At 52.9% G+C, this 21485-nt stretch overlaps 1 protein-coding gene across 1 annotated transcript in view; it reads left to right on the top strand.

Annotated features, from left to right (window-relative positions):
* Window positions 1-21485, top strand: part of DNAH3 (dynein axonemal heavy chain 3) — a 212312-nt gene that overhangs the window by 118861 nt on the left and 71966 nt on the right. The window contains exons 32-40 of the mRNA XM_054714387.1: window positions 1620-1711; window positions 4307-4526; window positions 5077-5211; window positions 6655-6766; window positions 10192-10433; window positions 14031-14131; window positions 16337-16442; window positions 18355-18484; window positions 20651-20896. Of these exons, the coding sequence (XP_054570362.1) occupies window positions 1620-1711; window positions 4307-4526; window positions 5077-5211; window positions 6655-6766; window positions 10192-10433; window positions 14031-14131; window positions 16337-16442; window positions 18355-18484; window positions 20651-20896 (1384 nt within the window). The remainder of the gene's footprint in view (window positions 1-1619; window positions 1712-4306; window positions 4527-5076; window positions 5212-6654; window positions 6767-10191; window positions 10434-14030; window positions 14132-16336; window positions 16443-18354; window positions 18485-20650; window positions 20897-21485) is intronic.

Genomic DNA, 21485 nt, shown 5'->3' with positions numbered 1-21485 from the left:
TTGTGCCCACTGGCCTGAGCTAAGCTGTGGCAGTACCCATGACCCTGCGGCCGGGAGAGAAGGAAAGGCCTCAAAGGAGAGGAAAGAGCCAAGCAGGCCTCCTCACGTGAACAGTTTCTCCCATGAGAGGAAAAACCAAAGCACAGGGTATCTGGGTCCCCTCCTGTGGGAAGAGCTCCTAGCAACCCAACTGCATGGGAAGAGCCGCAGAGGGACGCCCGGTCTGCTGCTCGACTGATTGTATTCCAAGTTATGCTCCAGCCCCTTGAGTAGAAGACACACGAGGGACCAGCCAGAGCCATGCTCACCGCTGAGTACAGTAAGTTCCCACTGAATGTCATCGATAGGTTCTGTGCCTTTAAGCAAAACGGCACATGAGGAGACCAGTGTTAGCAAGGCTCATTGATCTACCGAGTGACGTTCCTATGGCATCGCATCAATGCTGTAATGACATGACGTTGAAAGAACGGACATCATTCGAGGACCTGCCGTCCATGATGCTCCACTTGCTAGAAACACGCTCTTATCACCTGTTCTGACCCACCACTCACCCCCTCCGGGAACGGGGGAGAGCCAAGGGGTTCCTCAACCGTGGCTCCTCCACTCCCTCCTCGCTGGTCAACACAGGGCAGTGAGACCTACAGTAGAATTTGGACTCACATTTCTTACTATTTTTTATTGATTTTTTTTTTAGAGGGAGAGGAAGGGAAAGAGAGGGAAACATTATGCGAGAGAGAGAGCCATCTATCAGCTGCCTCTTACACACACCCTGAAAGGGGATCGAGCCTGCCGCCTGGGTATGCGCCCGGACGGAATCAGACCCGCCACCTTCTGGTGTGCAGGACAACGTTCCAACCCTCGGGCCACCTTTCTCCTTTCCACCGCCCAGTTGCTGAACTCCCCCGGCACCCTCCCAGCCAGCAACCACGTTCAATCTGCACAAGAAACGTCCATGAGCAGAGGGTCTAATAGAAAGCACCAGGCTTGGCGGCTGGAAGCCAGGGCTCTTTCCAGTCCCGCTCCACCTTGAACGGCCTGGTTTTAGCAAGTCAATTCTCCTCTGAGATCTAAGGAATAAGAGCAACAGCTGATGTGTATGAGGACTCTCTACATGCTGCACACTTTCCTAAGTATGCACCTCACTCACCTCTATCAGTTGTTCTCATGACAACCATGAAGAGGGTACAGGTGTCAGCCCATTTAGAGATGAAAGACCCGAGGTCCAGCAGGGATGCATAACTGTGCACAGCGGGTGGGTGACAGAACAGGGACTTAGTCAGGACTGCTCTGCCTCGGGGGCTCCTGTATACATCGGCCTGCATGCTCAGTGAGTCCTGCGGGAAAGCTCCAAGGGGCGTGGAGCTGGATGGGCAGAGGAGAATGAGGTGCTGTTAGGACGGCACCGGGGCCTCTGCATGAGTGAGGGACGCAGTGTGACAGCACGCACCTGGACGGCCCGGGGCGGGGGGGCAGTGGGTCTGTCCAGTGGAGGCGGCCCGCGGCGCTGACGTGTCCTCCGGGCACTTCTCCTTGACGGTCAGGGCCGTGCTCCTCTCTGCCTCTGCAGACGGCCTCCCCGGCACCCCACTGTGCGCACTGACGAGCTGTTCCTCTTCCAGGCCTTGTTCCGGACAGTGGCCATGATGGTGCCCGACTACGCCCTCATTGGTGAGATCTCGCTCTACTCCATGGGGTTTCTCGACTCCAGAAGGTAAGCCGCACTGGCGTTCCAGCGGGTTCCGCAGGCCTGACGAGGGCTGTGTGGGGCAGATGCAGGCGGGCTGCCTGGGGAGGGAGGAATGAGAACAGGCTCTGCTCACAGGTCGCTGTGCAGGCACCTGGGCCCGCCTGGGTCCTGACCTGACCCGTGCTGGGACTGACCCAGAGTCCCAGGAAAAGGCCTCCTTTTTCTGTACTTGCACCTGGGCTTCTGCTAGAGAAACACTCACTCACCTGCTCCCACCCTCACAGCAGCCTGGCCCTCACACACACACACACACACACACACACACACACACACATATATACACACACTCACACATACACACACAAATATACACACACATACATACACATACACACACATGCACATACACAGAGCCATACACACACATACACAGAGACATGCACACATACACACACACACAGACATACACACATAGACATATACACACAAATATACACACATACACACACAGAGACATACACACATACACACACATACACATACACAGACATACACACAGACATACATACACATACACACATACACACAGAGAGACATACATACACACATATACACATACACTCACACACATACACATACAGACACACACGTACACACACAGAGACACACACACACACTCACACACACACACAGACATACACAGACATACACACATTCACACACACATACACACAGTCACACATACACATATATACACACACTCACACATACATACACATATATACACATATATACACATACACAGAGAGACACACATACACACAGAGACACACATGCACATACACACTCACACACACATACACACAGAGACACACACAGACACACATATACACTCACACACAGACACACTCATACACACACACACATACACATATATATACCCACACATACACACACACACATACACAGAGAGGCACACACAGACACACAGAGACACATATACACTCACACACAGACACACACATATACACACACACAATCTCACACACACACATACAGAGACACACACAGACACACATATACACTCACACACAGACACACTCATACACACACACACACACATACACATATATACCCACACATACACACACACATACACAGAGGCACACACAGACACACAGAGACACATATACACTCACACACAGACACACACACAGACACACAGACACACACTCATACACACATATACACACACACACACATACACACTCCTAAATGGCTTAAGGCAAGACTGAAAAACATGAAGTTATTCCAAGATTAAAGGGGAGATTTTAATATAATTTAGAATTAACATTGTTATCAACATAACTTTTATTTACTTCAACCAAGTATCTCTCTTTCCAGTGCTGTCCAGTTTTCAAAGACACACACACACACACACACACACACACACACACACACACACACACACAGCTGAGTGTCTTTATCACGTGCACCCAGAGTTACTAATGTCACTGTGAGTGGCTTGTGTTGGCCTATCAAATTTTGCCTTTGTCTGTTGTCCTGGCCGTAGCCAGTGACGCCTTGCTGGCGCGGAGGTTTGCAGAGGCCCTCAGCTGCCCCGCCCCGGGCTGCAGACCCAGCGGCTGCCTCTCCCCGTGAGGCTCCATTTAGTTTTCCTACGCACGCGAGCGGGATTGCATTGATTTGCCCGCTCAGTTCCCTTATCCCTCAACGGGCAGCTTGCCTCTGCCCACGCTGTGCTGGGGCTGTAAGCAGCAGGGCCTTTGCTGGCCGAGTCAGTCAGTCTCATGAGGGGCTCCCTGCAAAGGGGTGTGCATAGCCCATCAGTCGGGGAACCCTGACCCCTCGCCAGTGGGGCTTAGCAAGGAAAGTTCAGTCTTCACTCTGCGGGAAGGAAGTGGGCGTCTGTGACCAGGGCAGTTCCTCCCGAGGGGAGGAGCCCGGTTTCTTACACGTCAGCGCTAGTCACGGGGCGCCGGCTCCGAGCAGGAGCAGGCTTTCCAGGACCCGCCGGGGCGGCACCCCTCCCTCATTCACATGCCGCTGGCCGGGACGAGGCAGGCTATGTGGCCGGCGGGGCCAGGGCGAGTAAGACATGGCCGTGCCTGTGAGTCTGCATGTGCTGTGGGTGAGGGTAGTGAAGCTCGGATTGGTTTTTAAATTTAAGAAGGAAAGCATGGACATCAAAGAAGTCATAGCGTTACAGAGGTGAAAAAGGAGTTTCGCTTCAGTAACCCTTAGCCCTCCCTCCAGGGACCAGCAGTTATCATTACTCAAGGTTTGATGTATTCTTTCCAGATGTGTGCATGTGTGTGCGTGTGTGCTTGCAGTCACATGGACATGTAAAAATATGTACACATACAGTTTCTCAGACAGCACGCTATGCATCTGTGTGTGCTCTCTGCTCCCCCTAACTTTGGGGGTTCCCAGGCTTCCTTAGCTCAGGATGGCAGCACCATCAGGCCTTCGAACGATGGGCCTTCCCCCCCGCATCCTGGCAGGCCGCTCTGGAGGGCCAGAGCCAGGGTGTGGGAATGTGTGATGCGCAGGCACGGTCCTCTCGGGGGTGTGCAGACGCGTGTCTTTACGCCCCAGCCTCGCCCAGAAGATCGTGGCCACCTACCGCCTGTGCTCCGAGCAGCTCTCCTCGCAGCACCACTACGACTACGGCATGCGCGCCGTCAAGTCCGTGCTCACCGCCGCCGGCAACCTCAAGCTCAAGTACCCGGAGGAGAACGAGAGCATCCTGCTGCTCCGGGCCCTGCTGGACGTCAACCTGGCCAAGTTCTTGGCTCAGGATGTCCCTCTGTTCCAGGTGTGCGGTGGGGCTGGCTCTGGGACCCACTTCTGAGGGGAGATGTCTCCGCAGCACCCCTCAGGCCCCCCTCTCCGACAGCCAGGACCCTTTTGCCAGGTAGCCCCCCCAGATGTTAGTAACAATGGGGATGGCAACATTTCTGTCTGGTTACCAATTTTAATAAAGATGGTTTCACTGATAGGGTGATATTCATTCTGAGGTGTGGGTAATTGTTTTTATCAAACTTAGTTTCCTTTTATAATTTTTTAACGCCTCTTCTTTACCAGGTTGTAAGTGCCATTAAGATAGAAATCATGACTCATTCATCCCTAGTACAATGAATGGAACATAGCACGGGCTCATTAAATATTTGCTGACTTTTAAAATTATTTGGGAGGGCAATCATGTTGAACAGATGATGTCAGAATAGTAGTTGTGGCTGAGTGTTGGTGCAGGGAAAATGAGGTTTGGAATTTTACGAAGTTCGTGTGGATCTCATTTTAGGACCATGGAGAGTCACACAGCTGCTAATCCATCCTTTCTACCTTCTCTCAATTCCGATTGCCAGGGAATTATATCGGATCTGTTCCCTGGAGTCGTTCTTCCGGAGTCAGACTACGAAGTCTTCATGGAAGTGCTGAAGGACAACATCAGGAAGATGAAACTCCAGCCCGTGCCGTGGTTTATCGGGAAAATCATCCAGGTGGGCGCCGTGGGCTCCTGTGGCATCTATAGATATACCTGTTGTAACCGGACCTGAGTGCTCCGCTGACGTGGGAATGAGAACATCCTGGCACACGGACTCGGGGCACAATGCCAGGTGCCTGGAGAGAGGTGGAGGGAGCGATGGAGGCACCTTACCCTCTAGGCCTTCACTTCATTTCCAAGTTGAAGTTTAAAATCCACCATTTTTCCCGACCATCTCCCTTGGGGTTGCTTTTTTTAGCTTGGGGTCTTCCCTTTGGAGCACGGGACTCTGAATTACTCCGGACCCTCAGTTCCCAGTGATAGGAACCCGCTCGCACCGCTGACATCAACACCAGGGGGTTATTCACTGACGGACCCGAACAGTACAGCAGCATCCAGGTTTCTGTACGACGCCCCAGGCGTCTGTCTCTTCGGCTCTGGGCTGGCTCTCTCTGATTACAACTTCCTTCTCGGTGGCCCAGTCCCTCAGGCTGAGACTGTCCCGGGTGCAAGCCCGGAGGAAAAAGAGCCTCACTCTCCAAGCGGCTTCAGCCAAAGCTTAGGATTAGCTGCGAATGGTGCAGTCACAGGACCGTCCCGAGCCGATGATCCGGGCATTCACATTGTGCCCTGTAGGGGACCTGGCTCAGAAGGTGCGTTTCTCCCCCTGAGAGTCCCAGTCAAGTCAGAACAGCATTTAGGCCTCAGGAAAGGGCGTTTCCAATAGAAGTGCAGTTTGCTAACAGGCCACCTTTTCCTTTTCCTGCAGAGAACAGAGTGGTGGCAGCGGGGGTGGGCGGGGGGGCGGGGGGGGGGGTTGAGACGTGCGGATTGCAGGTACTGACAGTGATGGGGTTGAAGTGCTGCACGGGGAGTGTAGTCGTCGGCACTGTAAGAACAGCGTACGGGCGGGGGCGGGACTGGAGACGTCGGGGGACCTTGTAAAGCATATGACTATCGGGCCGCTATGCTGGGCCTGACACTAATACAAAGTGACACTGAATGTAAACTGCAATTGGACAGGGATGTTTAAAGTAAAAAATAAATAAAATGGGTCCCTCGGAAAACAAACGGTGCCACTCCCGTCGGGCCCTGCGGCAGAGGCCTCTGTGCGACTTGCTCTGCCCGCGGGTCAGCCACCCTTTGAGGGCGTCATTCCCACGGTTAGGCGGTGGTCTGTGCCACTGAGCAGATCACAAGAAATAGGTTCGGTACGTCACTCGGTGCTGAGCACAGACAGGGCCAGAGCGAAGGGTAGTTCCAATCTCTTCAGCAATCTGAGACACGCATCAATTCACCCAAAAGGCAGTTAAGTGACGAATCACCCCAAAGATTGGCTCAGCAGGGGGAGGTGTGACTGTGGGGCCCCCCGGCACCTCTCAGTCCTCGTCAACGTCTGACTGACCGCAGTTCTGGGAGGTTTGCGCTGAGTGACGTCTTATATGTTGTCTCCTCTCAGATCTATGAGATGATGCTGGTGAGACACGGCTACATGATTGTCGGAGACCCCATGGGGGGCAAGACCTGTGCTTATAAAGTGCTGGCTGCAGCTCTGGGTGACTTACACAAAGGTACAGCTCACACACCCCCTTCGGCAGGGCAGGTGGTGCCAGGCTGGGTTTGTTTCGGGGTGTTTTTGTGCCGTCTCTGGGCTGTGATGTCAGAGCCAGAAGCTGGCACACAGATGTCTGCAGGCAGAAACCAAGAGGGAGGGAGCTTCCCGCGTTGGGGGGGGCGGGGTGTCCATCATTAGGGCCGGAGGCATGTTCTCACCTGCTGAACGGCTGCTTCTCCAAAGGCTTCCCCGTCAGAGAGTCTAAAAACGGAATTCTAAAAGCAAATCAGTTTCTTTCCCTTCTTTCTCCCCTCCCCCTCCCTCTCCTCCCCCTCCCCCCTCTTCCCTCCCTCCCCCTTCCCACCCTCCCTCCCTTCCTCCCTCCCCTCCTCCCTTTAATGTAGAGGATGAGACCTAGACTTTTTAATCAGACCCAGACCTTGGCCAAATGACTAAGCCTCTCTTAGCCCCTGGTTTTCCAGCAGTAAATGGGATTGTTCTGAGAATTACATGAGATCATGCAGGTAACTAACCTAGCACAGTTTCTCCTCAACAAATGGAAGCGACATTTATCGCCAGAGAAACCACTTTGGGGGGATTTTTTAATGAAACACAAGCCTGTGGTTCTGAAAGCAGGGCCTTGTGGCTGTGCTTACACGATCCCTTCCAGGACTTTATTTTAACACCAGAGGCCAACACGAACTTTGTGCAGGGGGGGTGTCCCTCAGCCCAGCCTGCCCCCTTTGGCAATCTGGGACCCTAGGGGGATGTCCGGCTGCCATTTTAGGCCTGATCCCTGCCTAAACTGGCAGTCTGACATCCCTCTCACAATCCAGGACCGCTGGCTCCTAACCACCTGACTGCCTGATCACCACAACCACTCCACTGCCTGACTGATTGCCCCTAACCACTCTGCCTGCCTGCTTGACCACCCCTAACTGCCTATGCCTGCCTGCCTGATTACCCCTAACCACCTCAGCCTCAGCCCCTGCCACCATGGCTTCGTTCGGAAGGATGTCCAGAATGACGTCCAGAAGCTTGTTCAGCTATCTGGTCTAATTAGCATATTACACTTTTATTATTATAAACTAGAGGCCCGGTGCACGAAATTCATGCACAAGGGCGGGGGGGGGGTCCCTCAGCCCAGCCTGCACCCTCTCCAATCTGGACCCCTCAAGGGATGTCCGACTGCCTTGTGGGATCGGGCCTAAATGGGCAGTTGGACATCCCTCTCACAATTCATGATTGCTGGCTCACAACTGCTCACCTGCCTGCCTTCCTGATTGCCCCTAACCACTTCTGCCTTCCAGCCTGATCACCCCCTAACCACTCCCCTGCCAGCCTGATTGATGCCTAACTGCTCCCCTGCCAGCCTGTTTGCCCCTAACTGCCCTCCCCTGCAGGCCTAGTCACCCCTAACTGTCCTCCCCTGCAGGCCTGATCACCCCCAACTGCTCTCCCCTGCAGGCCTGGTCACCCCAACTTCCCTCCTCTGCCTGCCTGGTCACCCCTAACTGCCCTCCCCTGCAGGCTTGATCACCCCTAACTGCCTTCCCTTGCAGGCCTGGTCCCTCCCAACTGCCCTTCCCTGCTGGCCTGATCACCCACAACTGCCCTCCCTTGCAGGCCTGGTCCCTCCCAACTGCCCTCCCCTGTTGGCCATCTTGTAGTGGCTATCTTGTGTCCACATAGGGGCAGGATCTTTAACCACATGGGGGCAGCCATCTTGTGTGTTGGAGTGATGGTCAATCTGCATATTACACTTTTATTAGATAGGGTAGAGGCCTGGTGCATAGGTGAGGGCAGCTGGTTTGCCCTAAAGTGTGTCCCGGATCAGAGTGGGGGTTCCCTTGGGGTGTGGGGCAGCCTTGGCGAGGGGCCTCTGGTGGTTTGCAGGCCGGCCATGCCCCCCAGCAACCCAAGCAGAAGCCCTGGTATCTGGGATTTATTTATCTTCTACAATTGAAACTTTGTAGCCTAGAGTGGAGGCCTAGGCCCGCCAGGGATGCAGAAGCTTGACTTCATCCATTACTGGGGGCAACCTTAGCCTCCTGCTCTCTCCAGCTCCATGGCTGCCGCCATTTTTGTTGAGATTTATTTATCTTCTATCATTGAAATTTTGTAGCATTGAATGGAGGCCTAGGCTGGCAAGGGCAGACGGAAAGCTTGGCTTCCTCCATTGCCGGGGAAACCCAAGCCTCCCTCCTGCTCTCTCCGTGGCCACAGCCATCTTGGCTGGGTTTATTTGCTCCTGATTGACTGATGAGTGTGGCTTGTGGGCGTGGCTTGTGGGTGTAACAGAGGTATGGTCAATTTGCATATTACTCTTTTATTAGATAGGACTAGAGGCCTGGTGCATGAATTCATGCACAGGTGGGTTCTGGCCACCCCGCCCCAATCAGGCTGATCGAGCTGGGCCAGCCAGGGGGAGGGGCCACAGGTGGTTGGTGAGCCAGCCCCGCCCCCAATCAGGGTGGGGGGAGCTGATTGGGGATGGGGCCAAATGGGGAGAGGGGCCACGGGTGGTTATCGGGCTGGCCCCACCTCCGATCAGAGTGGGGCTGGTTGAGGGGAACGGCCATGGGTAGTTGGTCAAACCCCTGGTCAAACTCCCAGTTGAACTCCTGGTCAAGGGAACAATTTGCATATTAGCCTTTTATTATATAAGATGTTTTCCTAATAACAAAGGATAACTGAGTTGCTGTTGGATTTTTGAGTTTTTTTGTGACTAAGTTGGCCTTCATAATGCATTTGGGCATTTCAAACTTTCGTAATTTTGAGATTTGAATATAGTTTAGGAAAGGAGGCTACCCCAGTTCTTTGCTTTGGGATTCTGCAGAAATGGTTCTTTATTTAACTGGTGGCTTAAGCATGCCAACTTTCCCTCACTGAAGGACCAGGCAGCAGAAGTCATCTTCTGTCGTTAAGCACAACTGCAGTGCCATCACTGCCTGGCATTCCGGGTCCTGGCCCACCGCGGGTGCGTTTCTCAGGGGCACTTCTGAGCAGCTAGTGAAGGGGTTTCAAGGCTAAGCCAGTCCTTCAGGTAAAGAAAGACAAGTAGCCACCCTTTTCCAGAATCTCTTACCCTTCAGCAGTTTCTTTACCTCCAGTTGAGCCCAGGTCTTCGGGCAGCTGTGAGAGCCGCACCGGAGGCCCTGGGTGTGCACCCCCCTCACTGCCGGGGTCCTCCAGGCCAGCTGGTTCTTTACGTCTCACGGGCACCCTTGCCTGCTTGAAGTGAGCCTCAGAGAACCTATGGCGAGAAATACATGGTTGTCATGACCTAGCAATCTTTAAAAAGCTGCACGCACAGTTTAGAAGGCTTCTCTGGATGGCACATTCATCGTGGCCACTCGGCCTTTGAGATTGCATTCTCTCTGGTCCGATGTTCTGGTCTGACCAGAACTTTTGTAACTCGGGTTGGACCTTCTTGCCCAGCCAACCAGATGGGGGAGTTTGCCGTGGAGTACAAGGTCATCAACCCCAAGGCCATCACCATGGGGCAGCTGTACGGGTGCTTCGACCAAGTGAGCCACGAGTGGACCGACGGCGTCCTCGCCAATGCTTTCCGGGAGCAAGCGTCCTCCCTGTCTGATGATCGCAAGTGGATCATATTTGATGGGCCCGTGGATGCCGTTTGGATTGAAAACATGAACACTGTTCTGGATGACAACAAAAAGGTAGCTGCTGAGTCTGACATTGCTTTTCCCTTCTCCCTCTCCTCCCCCTCCCTCCTCCCTCCTTCTCTCCTTCTCTCCCTCTCCCTCCCTCCCTCCTTCCCCCTCCCGTTCTCACTCCCTCCCTCTCCCGCTCCCTCCCTTCCTCCCTCCCATCTCCTTCCCTTCCCCTCTCCCTCCCTCCCTCCCTACATCCCCCTCCCCTTCTCACTCCCTCTCTCCCTCTTCCTCACTCTCCCTCCCTTCCTCCCTCCCCCTCCCTTCCTCTCTCCCCCTTCCTCCCCCTCCCTTCCTCTCTCCCCCTTTCTCCCCCTCCCTCTCCCTCCCTTCCTCTCTCTCTCCCTCCCTCTCCCTCCCTTCCTTTCTCCCTCCCTCCCTCTCCAAATGGCACTTCATCCTCCAGGCCTCTCCACAGGGCTTGGGCTTCTCACTTGGTGGTCCCAGGTTGTGTCACTTCTTATGGGGTATTCCTAAGAGGCAGTGGGTGGAAGTTTCTAGGAAATTAAGAGCTATGCTTGGAATGGGTGCAGCGTCACTTTTTCTGAGTTCCATTGGTCATATAAGTCACAGGGCCTGCCCAGATTCAAGAGGGTGGAGAAACAGACTCCATTCCCTGATAGAGGTGGGCAGGGGGACGTTGCACAAGTGCCAGTGGGCTGGAGACGCTGCTGCAGCAGCTGGTGGAGATACATTGTGCCATGAAGCGTGGTGGTTAAAGAGCCTGGATTCTGGAGCCACACAGCCTGGGTCCAGATCCTGCCCAGCCGCTGACCAGTCGTGTAACCTCAGACAAGCTATTTAGACTCTCTGTACCTCAGTTTTATCATCTGTAAAGTGGGGCTGATGGTACCTACCTCACAGTGTTGTTAGGAAGACTAGGTAAGTTAATATTTGCAAACTGCTTATCATAGTGCCTGCATATAGCAAGTGCTATGTAACTTTTAAAATATAATAAAATGTATCACATTTTAAGGAAGATTTCCTATCTATAGTCAATCTATATGTCACTATCAATACTACTGTATTTAAATTTCACAAGATGAAGAGGGAGTTATACTCACCATGGAAGACCTAATCATAGCATGTGCATAATTTTGATTATATAACAAATAAAAATAGAAACAAATTGTATTACATGATATGGACTATGCTAGTGGTTTGACAAAGTGTGCGAGCGTGTCCGATGGGCTTCAGATTGGCAGTATAAAGAGTCACAGCCAGTGAGGCGCCTCGGAATCCTGGGCTTCGGGTGTAAATCACGCCTCCCGAGTGTGGGTGGGTCTTACTTTCCTTGACCCAGACATGACCCCGCTGGTGGTCAGCCCATCCAGCTGGGCCTTCCTGGGTGCACGCTGCCTGTTCCCAAGAGTGTTTATGGGGGCCAGGTAATATGAGGGAGCTGTTTAGCCACAACTCAGGATGAGCAGCAGTAGAGATGGGGTTCCTCTTCCCCCAACTCCGGGGAGGCCGAGGCCACGGGCGTCTTATCCTTGGCATCTCACTGGAGCCCTGCTGGCATGTGGGAAGCAGCCCCCCCGCCCCCGCGACACACACACACACACACACACACACACACACACACACACACACACACACCTGGTGTGCTGTTGGCGCTGTCCTGTGGAGCTGCACAACTTTCTCAGCGTGGGGCTTCCGTGGTCTTTCCTCCTCCGAAAAGGATTTGTGGAGATAGTCTGGTCACTCTAGCCCTTGACGAGTCCATGGGGATCCAAAGAAGTCCTTCGTGGAAGACAGCACATAAAGCTGAGGAGGGTGCAGTCAAGTTCTACAGTGAGCACTGGGAAGGAACCATGAAACATGATGTGGTCTGAGTGCTTCTTGTTCTTTCCTCTATGGCTGCAATTCAGGGCCTCTCTGGCCTCTTTATTTAAACTACAACTCCCCCAACCCTGACTGAGGTTCTGCAACCCCCTCTTCTGCTTGATTTTTCTCTTTTATTTACTCATTTATATAGTACTAGAAGCCCAGTATTCGTGCATGGAGGGGGGTTGTCCCTCAGCCCAGCCTGTACCCTCTCCAATCTGGGACCCCTGAAGGGATGTCCGACTGCCCGTTTAGGCCCGATCCACTGGTATCAGTGGATCATCCCTCTCACAATCCAGGACTGCTGGCTCACAACTGCTTGCCTGCCTGCCTTCCTGATTGTTCCTAACTGCTTCTGCCTGCCAGCATGATCATCCCCTAACCACTCCACTGCCAGCCTGGTTGATGCTTAACTGCTCCCCTGCCAGCCTGTTTGCACCCAACTTCCCTCCTCTGCCGGCTTGGTCACCCCTAACTGCCCTCTCCTGCAGGGTTGATCACCTCCAACTGCCCTCCTTTGCAAGCCTGGTCCCTCTCAACTGCCCTCCCTTGCAGGCCGGGTGCCTCCCAACTGCCCTCCCCTGCTGGCCATCTTGTGGTGGCCATCTTGTGTCCACATGGGGGCAGGATCTTTGACCACATGGGGGCAGCTATATTGTATGTTGCAGTGATGATCAATCTGCATATTACTCTTTTATTAGATAGGATAGAGGCCTCGTGCATGGGTGGGGGCCAGCTGGTTTGCCCTGAAGGCTGTCCCTGATCAGGGTGGGGTTCCCTTGGGGCATGGGGTGGCCTGAGCAAGGGGCCTGTGGTGGTTTGCAGGCCAGCCACGCCCCCTGGCAACCCAAGAGGAGGCCCTGGTATCTGAAATTTATTTTCCTTCTACAATTAAAACTTTGTAGCCTGGAGCGGAGCCAAGCCTGCTGCTCCCTCCGGGCGGCAGCCATTTCTGTGGCAGTTAATTCACCTTCTATAATTGAAACTTTGTTGCCTTAAGCGGAGGCTGGGCCCAAACAGGGTGTGCAGAAAGCTTTGCTTCCCCTGTTGCCGCCAGCAACCCTGGCTTGCTCTCTCAAGCTCGTTCTGCTGCCATTTCTGTTTGAATTTGTTTACCTTCTATAATTGAAACTTTGTAGCTTGAGTGGAGGCTTAGGCCTGCAACAGCTTTCAGAAAGCTTGGCTTGCTCTGTTACCTGGGAAACCTTGCTCTCTGTGGCTGTAGCCATCTTGATTGGGTTAATTTGCATACTTGCTCTGATTGGCTTGTGGGCGTGGCTTGTGGGTGTGTTGATGGTACAGTTGATTTGCATATTACCTTTTTATTAGGTAGGATACTAGATGCCCTGTGCACAGATTCATGCACTGGTAGGGGGGTGGCCTGCAGGGATCGGCCCACTGTGGGAGCAGTCACTCATACCAGTCAGCCGAGCGGCGCTCCTACTGTGGGAGCACACTAACCACCAGGGGACATCTCCTGCATTGAGCATCTGCCCCCTGGTGGTCAGTGTGCATCATAGTGACTGGTCAACCGGTCATTCTGGTCATTCCGCCATTCCATCACTGGGCTTTTATATATATAGATAGTTTGCTTATCACCTGTCCCCTCTCAACAAAATGTAAAGCCCTCGAGGACAGGGATTTTGTCTGCTTTACTCTAAGCACCCAGCACACAGTAGGAGCTCAAGACACATTTGTGGGTGGATTCCCACCATCCATGTGCCCATCGAGGCTCTGACTTGCAGGTGGAGTTCCACCCTCTGCTTTGCCTTTCAGCTGTGTTTAATGAGTGGAGAGATCATACAGATGAGCTCCAAGATGAGTCTGATCTTCGAGCCAGCTGACCTGGAGCAGGCCTCGCCGGCCACCGTGAGCAGGTGGGTCACCTTGCTCCACCTTGAGCAGTGGGCGAGCTCTGGGAGTGTGTTTAACCCCCGGGAGATCACATTATTTGTTGTCACTTAGATTTGTCATAAAATCAGTCCTTAATATGCATTGCTGGTTATAGGCTCTAATCAAGTAAGCACTTTAGAAAAGAATTTGGCATTATCTCCTAAGACTGAAGCTTCATATGCCTCCTGACCCACATGTTTGCTCCCAAGTGTATACCCCAAAGAAACCTTTGCCCACGTACAATGCAGACCTTTGCCTCCATATGAGAATTTTCATAGTGGCACAGTTCACAGTAATAAGCACTTGGAAACAACCCAGATGCCCACTTGATAGGAGTGACTTAAAGTGTAATAAAGTCACCAATTGTAATACCTATATAGCACTCAAAACAAATGAATTGTACTGACATGCAACTCTATGGATAGATCTAAGTTAAATATATTAAGGATAAAATCTTAGCAATATTCTGTATAAAAGTAAACCCACAATATTACATACATCATAGTGCCCCTTTTTAAGTGGTTAAAAACCAAAATAAGTATATATACACTTTAGGAACACACAGAGCTGCCATAAGCTATGTAAGAAGGAAAATCAAGGAACAGGTGAACGCAGGGTTTAGCATCTGTTACCTCGGGGGGACGCCAGGGGCCAGGACAAGGGAGCCCATATGCTTAGAAGGTTATTGTCAAGATTCTAGCTTCTGTCTGGGTGGTGGGTTCCTGGGTGCTTACTACATTCTTGAAACATTAACTAAGAACGGCCAGGCCGCCCAGGCCGGGGACTCAATTGGTTGGAGCGTTTCCCGTACACCAAAAGGAATGATGTCTCTCTCTCACATCAATGTTTCTCTCTCTCTCTCTCTCTCTCTCTCTCTCTCTCTGTCTCCCTTCCTCTCTCTCTCTAAAATCCAATGAAAAACACATCCTTTGGTGAGGATTTAAAAAAAATAGAAAAATGGCCGTGCTAATGATATATATGCTAGGGATAATAATTAATCCAACCCTGTGCGCCTGAAGTCCTTAAAAGTGAAATAAAATTGGCCCATGCTCCCAAAGATGATGTGAGGGAGTAGAAAGAACACGTGGTTCTTTCCCAGCCTGGTCATGCCACCTGCTAGCTGTGTGACCTCCTCCCAGTCACTCAGCCTCTCTGAGCCACGGTCCCCTCATGTCTAAGACATAGACCAAAAGGAGAAATATTTAGAGATGAAGGCCATTAGGACCTAACATGGTGCTGGGTGCCATAGGGGGTCATTGAGGGAGAGCACCTGGCTGTGACAGACAGAAGAACAAGTGCTGCATAAAACGTGGCATGTCAGGCTCTGGCCGTGAGGCTCAGTGGTCAGAGCATCGGTCTGTGGCCTGAAAAGTCTTGGGTTCGATTCTGGTCAAGAGCATTTGCCTTGGTTGCAGGCTCAATCCCTGACCCCAGCGGGGTACATGCAGGAGGCAACCAATTGATGTGTCTCTGACATCGATGTTTTTCTTTCTTTTTCTACCCGTCCCTTGTACTCCGTCTAAAAATCAATGGAAAAGGTATCCTTGGGGCTCGGCGGGCGTGGCTCAGTGGTTGAGCATCTACTGATGAACCGGGAGGTCAGGATTCAATTCCTGGTCAGGGCACATGTGGGGTTGTGGGCTGGATTCCCAGTGGCAGGCGTGCAGGAGGCAGCCGATCAATGATTCTCTCTCATCATTGATGTTTCTATCTCTCTCTCTCCCTCTTTCTTTCTCTCTGAAATCAATTTTAAAAAAATTAATCCTTGGGTGAGGATTAACAGACAAACAGAAGTTGCATGTCAGTACATGGGAACATACTGACACTAGGGTAACGATCGCAGTTGCATTGACCAAGAATGCCCTGGGTGCGGGCATAGTGCTAACTTCATTTTGAGTGCTGAACTCTTTATTGGCACGTAACCATTACAGCAGCACTGGGAACCACGTGTTTTTTACATGCCTCAGTTTACAGACAAGGACGTAGAATCAGAGGCAGTAAGGAAACCTTGCCCACGGCCCCTCAGTTAGGTTCTGGGACTGGGATTCCAACCAGGTCCTCTGGCTCCCAAGCCCCTCTTACCACCGGCCTCCCCGCTTCCTGACCAAATGGCCAGGCAGCCTGCAACCTGCCCCCTCCCCCCCACTGAGCACGGCCTCGCCCACGCGCCCCGGGTGTCCGTGCTCCAGGTGCGGCATGATCTACATGGAGCCCCACCAGCTGGGCTGGAAGCCGCTGAAGGACTCCTACATGGACACGCTGCCCCCCGTGCTCACCGAGGAGCACAAGGAGCTGGTGAGCAGCCGCGTCCCCTCCCCGCCCCCTCCTCCTCTGACCGCCCCCTTCCCCCCTCCCGGGGCTCCTGGCTTCCTGGCTGCATCCCCGCCTTTCTTCTCCATGTGGTGGACGGCAGTGAGGTCAGCTCTCCTTCCACCCTCCTCATCCCCCGGGAGAAGACGGTGCCTGAGCCCAGTCCTGTGTGTGGCAGGCGGGTCACCCTCCCCCGCTCCCCAGCAGAATGCTCTGGAAGGGCTCTTCGGTCACCCCTCAGGGCGCTGGAGTCAGTGGCTGCTCTCCGGGTGGCAGGCAGCGGCTCCTTCCACGCCCTTCCTGGAAGGGGGTGGCCTGCAGGGGAGAGGCACCTGCCACTCAGCCTAGGAAAGCAGGACAGAGCAGGCTGGGGGTGCCTCCGGCTTTCCCTGCATCCATCGGTTCCCCGAAACAGGTTCCCACGGGTGAAGCCAAGAAGGGTGTTACTCCCACTGTGGAGCGCTTGGGAGCCTTATAGGACAGCCTCTTCCTGTCACATGTACATGCATGTGCAGTATGCCTGAGCACAGGCGTTTATGCAGACACATGTCCACGTGCACGCTCAGAGACCTTTCCCCAGCAGGCACAGGAAGCCTTGGGGACCCAGCACAAAGGCTCACCCCTTGTCAGAGCCTGGGGTTCGGATCCGGCCCTGCCCGTCTCCAACCCCACACCCACCCCTTCCAGCCTCAGGTCAGCTCCAGCCTCCGGCCTGGTCTCCCCACCTCAAGCCTTTTGTGCTTGGTGCTCCTCTTCCTGGAACCCTTGCCCCATTTCATCTGGTGAGGAGTCACCCGTGCCACCGGGCTCCTTCTCTAAGAAGCCGCCCCCAGCCAGTCAGCAGGGCCCACGGTCCTGAGCGATTTCCCCCAAACCCGTCGCCTGAGAGCCGCGAGGAGCCGGGCCTTGGAGCCCAGCTCGCCTGGGACTGGGTGGAGCAGCTCCTGGACCAGTGCACGCTCACTCCTCTCAGCCGGAGGGAAGCCTCCCTCAGCCCTGTTCTTCCCGACGTGCCCTTTCTCGTTCCCGGTCCGTCCGGACGGACCGGTCCCCGTGGTCTGTATCTCACTCAGGTTCTTCCTGTTGAACTGCTCACCTTTGCCCTCCGGAAGCTCCAGGAAGGCAGGCACGGGCTCTCCTGCCACCGCGTACCCTCAGCACCTCCCGCGCTGCAGTCCCTCACTCAGTGCTGGTTGGTGGAGTGAAAGTGCCACCATCCATGTACCTACATTCATGTGTTCAGATAATGCATCTACACATTCACACGCACCCACATACATGTGCAACCTATGAATGTGTTTATTTAGTGTGACTTGCCTACTTCCAAAAAAGGACTCAAGATAATTTACAGTGACAGGCACAAATAAATTATAAGAAAAAATTAAAAAAAACAAAACACCTAAAATAGGAGGAAGTAAGGCAAGAATTTCTTTAAAGAGCGAATGGGGGAGGGAGAGCAGAGGTAAGAGACCAGGACTGTTAACCCGCAGGTGGGCCTGTCCGCACACACCGGGAGCAATGGCGAGGAGCCCTGACCTTAGCGCTGCACTCCGAGGCCCTTTTTCCAGGAGTCTGCCTTACAAATGCCCAACAGTCATTTGCAAATTGCTGTTTAGAACATCTTATGAAAATAAAGTCAGCTGTCCTGTTTGGGTCCTAGAGCTATTTCATGTGTCCTGCAGCTGGGCACTGCAGCGCCAGCCTCTCCGCCCACCCGGAGTGGGCCCGGGGGGCCTGTGGCCTGCACCCTGTAAGTGGGAGCTGGGGGGGGGGGGGGACTCAGATGCACGCACAGTGATCAGCAATCTTCCTCGCACCTCGTCTCCCAGAGGCATTCCAAGCTCTTGGTCCTAAACTCACTTTTTGTAACATCTTGAGTTTCCCTTTCTGCTTGCAGGTCAACGACATGTTCAATTGGCTGGTCCAGCCCTGCCTGGAGTTCATCCGCCTGCAGTGTAAACTTGTGGTCCAAACGTCGCCCACCCACCTTGCCTTCTCCATGATGAGGCTGTACTCCTCTCTGCTCGGTGAGCGCTCCCAGATGGGGGTGGGGGTGCCTTGCTATTTCCTCCGCTCACACCATTATCCCCCCGAGTTACCGTCAGATCGGCATTTTGAGGTGGAACAAGCAAGCCTTTGGAGTGGAGAGAGTAGAGTTTGGTGGAAAGAGTCCACGTATTTTGGCTTTAGCCTTGATCTTGGATTGATTTTCTGGATGTTCTTGTGCAAATTACACATCTCTTCTCAGTTCCACAAGGGGAGTGATAATTCCTGTCTCTCTACCTAGCAAGCGAGGTATCCTGGAGGGAAATGAATGCAGCTGATACACGCAGATATATCTCTGAAAAATGATTCTGAAAAAATTAGATAGGAAGTTAAGAAAACATAATTACAAAAATCTGAACTCACACAGCCCACAGATAGACTATAAAGGACTGAACACATCAGTCTGCAAACTAGAGGGCTTTTCCAGGACGTGGGAGGCACATAACCCGCAGACCCATTGGTGTAGCTGCGGGAGAAGTTCCCTGTAACTGTTTTACATAAATCAAATCTTCTTGAATTCTACCAGAAATGGCAAAAGGTGTGTCCACTTGGAAAACTTCTACTGGATGCCATTTCTTTCTCAAAATGGCATGTAACTCAAGATGGACCTCCTTACGACTTCTGCTGCATGCGCATTCTGCAGCCCATTCTTTGAAAGGCATTGCAGATGTGGAGCAAAAGTGTAATGTGGTGCACTGTTGTGTTAGACTTTCTTTGGCTAAATGTTAATTTGGTTTCCTAAAATTAAAACTACAGAGTTTTCCAAAAGCACACAGATTGCATACAGTGTCTATATTTGCATTAACATGTGGGATTTTGTATACTTTCCCAAGCTCTGTCTCTTGTTCTTACGCAGTATCTCCTCCAGGAAAGAAGGCACCATCACGAGAGAGGGCCTCGTTGTCCCCGGCACCAAGGACCTCATCTCTTGCCTTCCCCAGTCTGTAGCCATGAGCCGCTCAGAAGGGCCCAGATACACACAACGAGGGAAAAGGGGGCTGGGTTTGAACACACACAGATACGATTTCAGAGCTCTAACTCTTCACTCTGTTGATGTGAAAATGCAAGACCATGATCGCTGTGACCCATGGGATTTGAGATAAGGAACAGTAAATACAGTTTTAGCCTTTTATTTTGAAATGACTTTATACTGAGAGAAAATTTCTAAAGAGTATAGAGAGTCACATATACCTTCACCTAGCTTTTTTTTTTTTATGTTAACATCTTATATAACCCAGCACAATGATCAGAATAAGGAAATTAATCTTGATACTATCTGTTAACTACACTATAGACTTTATTTGAATTTGACCAGTTTTCCCACAAATGTCCCTTTTCTGTCCCAGACTCCCATTCAAGACGCCACATAGTATCTAAGGACTGTATCTCCGTGGCCTCCTACAGCCCGGGACAGTGCTCTGCGCTTCCTCGTCTCCCGTAGCCGCGCCGCCTGATCACACTGCCAGTTCCTTACTGAGGCCGCGCAACTTGTGGCCTGGCAGTTCCTCACGATCAGATGCGGGCGTTCGCCTGGGGGTTGAAGCCGCAGGAGGGTGCTGGGTCCTCAGTGGCCCGTGAGGCACGCGGTGTGGGGCACCTGAGTGTCGGGGAAGGCTTTGGCCAGTTGACTTTGACCAGCCACCTGTCTCTATTGCAAAGTTACTCGTTTCTCTGTCTTTAGCAAGTATCTTAGGGAAGATCATTTGAAACTATTTCTCCTCAATCCTCACCCACTGAGTTTAACCTCACTGGCTGACCTTGCCTCCATCCCTAGAGTTGTCCGATTTATAGAGACGACATGCTGAATAGTGGGTGCCAGGAGGAGGGGGCGGGCCGATGGGAGTGAGTGTGTGACAGGGAATTGTTCCCGTTTTGCAAGATGACAGAGCACCGGAGAGGGTGGTGGTGATGGCTGCGGACGCACCTCCCTGAAGTGCACGCTTAAAAACGGTCAGCGGTGAAGTGTGTGCTGTATCTCACCACAATGGAAAATGGGGAGATGTGTGTGCACAAAGGGTCTGGCACGTGATGGCCATTCAGCCACATCCGTCCTCTCTCCAGGCCCCTCACTGACTGAGGCACCGGGTCACACGGTTCAGATCTGCTCCGTTCTGCAGCTTCCCCTGAGTCCCTCTTCTTGCTTCCAGATGAAATCAGGGAGATAAAGGAAGACGAAAGCGAAGGCTCGGAAGGCCTGACGAGCCAGCAGATCTTCCTCTGGCTGCAAGGCCTGTTCCTCTTCGCCCTCGTGTGGGCCGTGGCCGGCACCATCAACTCGGAGAGCAGGAAGAAGTTTGATCTGTTTTTCCGCAACCTGATCATGGGCATGGATGACAGCAGCCCCCGGCCCAAGAGTGTCAAGCTCACCAAAAACAACAGCTTTCCAGAGAAAGGTAATTCAGTGTCTTTCCTGTGTGACTGTCCTTGTTTGGATCCTGTGTCCCAACCATGTGTGGACCGCAGTAAGGCCTTGAGGAAAGCCGGGAAGGTGCACAGCCAGCCTGGGGTGGGGGGGGGGGGCTCCTCCTCCAGAGCTGTGGCCCTGAGGCAGGGTCTCGTGGGGAATTTTAAACACTTCTTTAATGTAGACAAAGCTGATGTTGTAACCGGACAAGCAATGGGTCCGGGCTGCCTGTCACTGCTCGAGCCAGTGAAGCAGAGACAGGGTGGAATCACACATGAGCGTTGATCCCAGTCCTGCCGGCAGCACGGGAGAGCAGCAGGTCAGCCACAGACACCTGCCCTGCCCCCACCACAAGCCGGCTGCTTATGCAGTAAAAGCACAAAGGAAAGTAGGCAAACGGGCAGCTTACAGATAGATCTGCGGGAGGACCAGGGTCTTCAAAGGGCTGAGTGACGTGCAAGGACAGGGTTAGAGGGGAGATAGCCAAAGGGATGCCAGGTGCGCAGTTCACAGGTGAGTGGGCTGGAGGTCTGCAAGGCCTGCGGGGGGGCCAAAGGGCGGGGACCTTCAAAGGCTGG

Source organism: Eptesicus fuscus, chromosome 4 (genome assembly GCF_027574615.1).
Source record: "Eptesicus fuscus isolate TK198812 chromosome 4, DD_ASM_mEF_20220401, whole genome shotgun sequence".
In the NCBI taxonomy this organism is placed as follows: domain Eukaryota; kingdom Metazoa; phylum Chordata; class Mammalia; order Chiroptera; family Vespertilionidae; genus Eptesicus; species Eptesicus fuscus.
The sequence above is the reverse complement of the archived record's forward strand: the minus strand, read 5'-3'. Positions and strand labels throughout refer to the sequence as shown.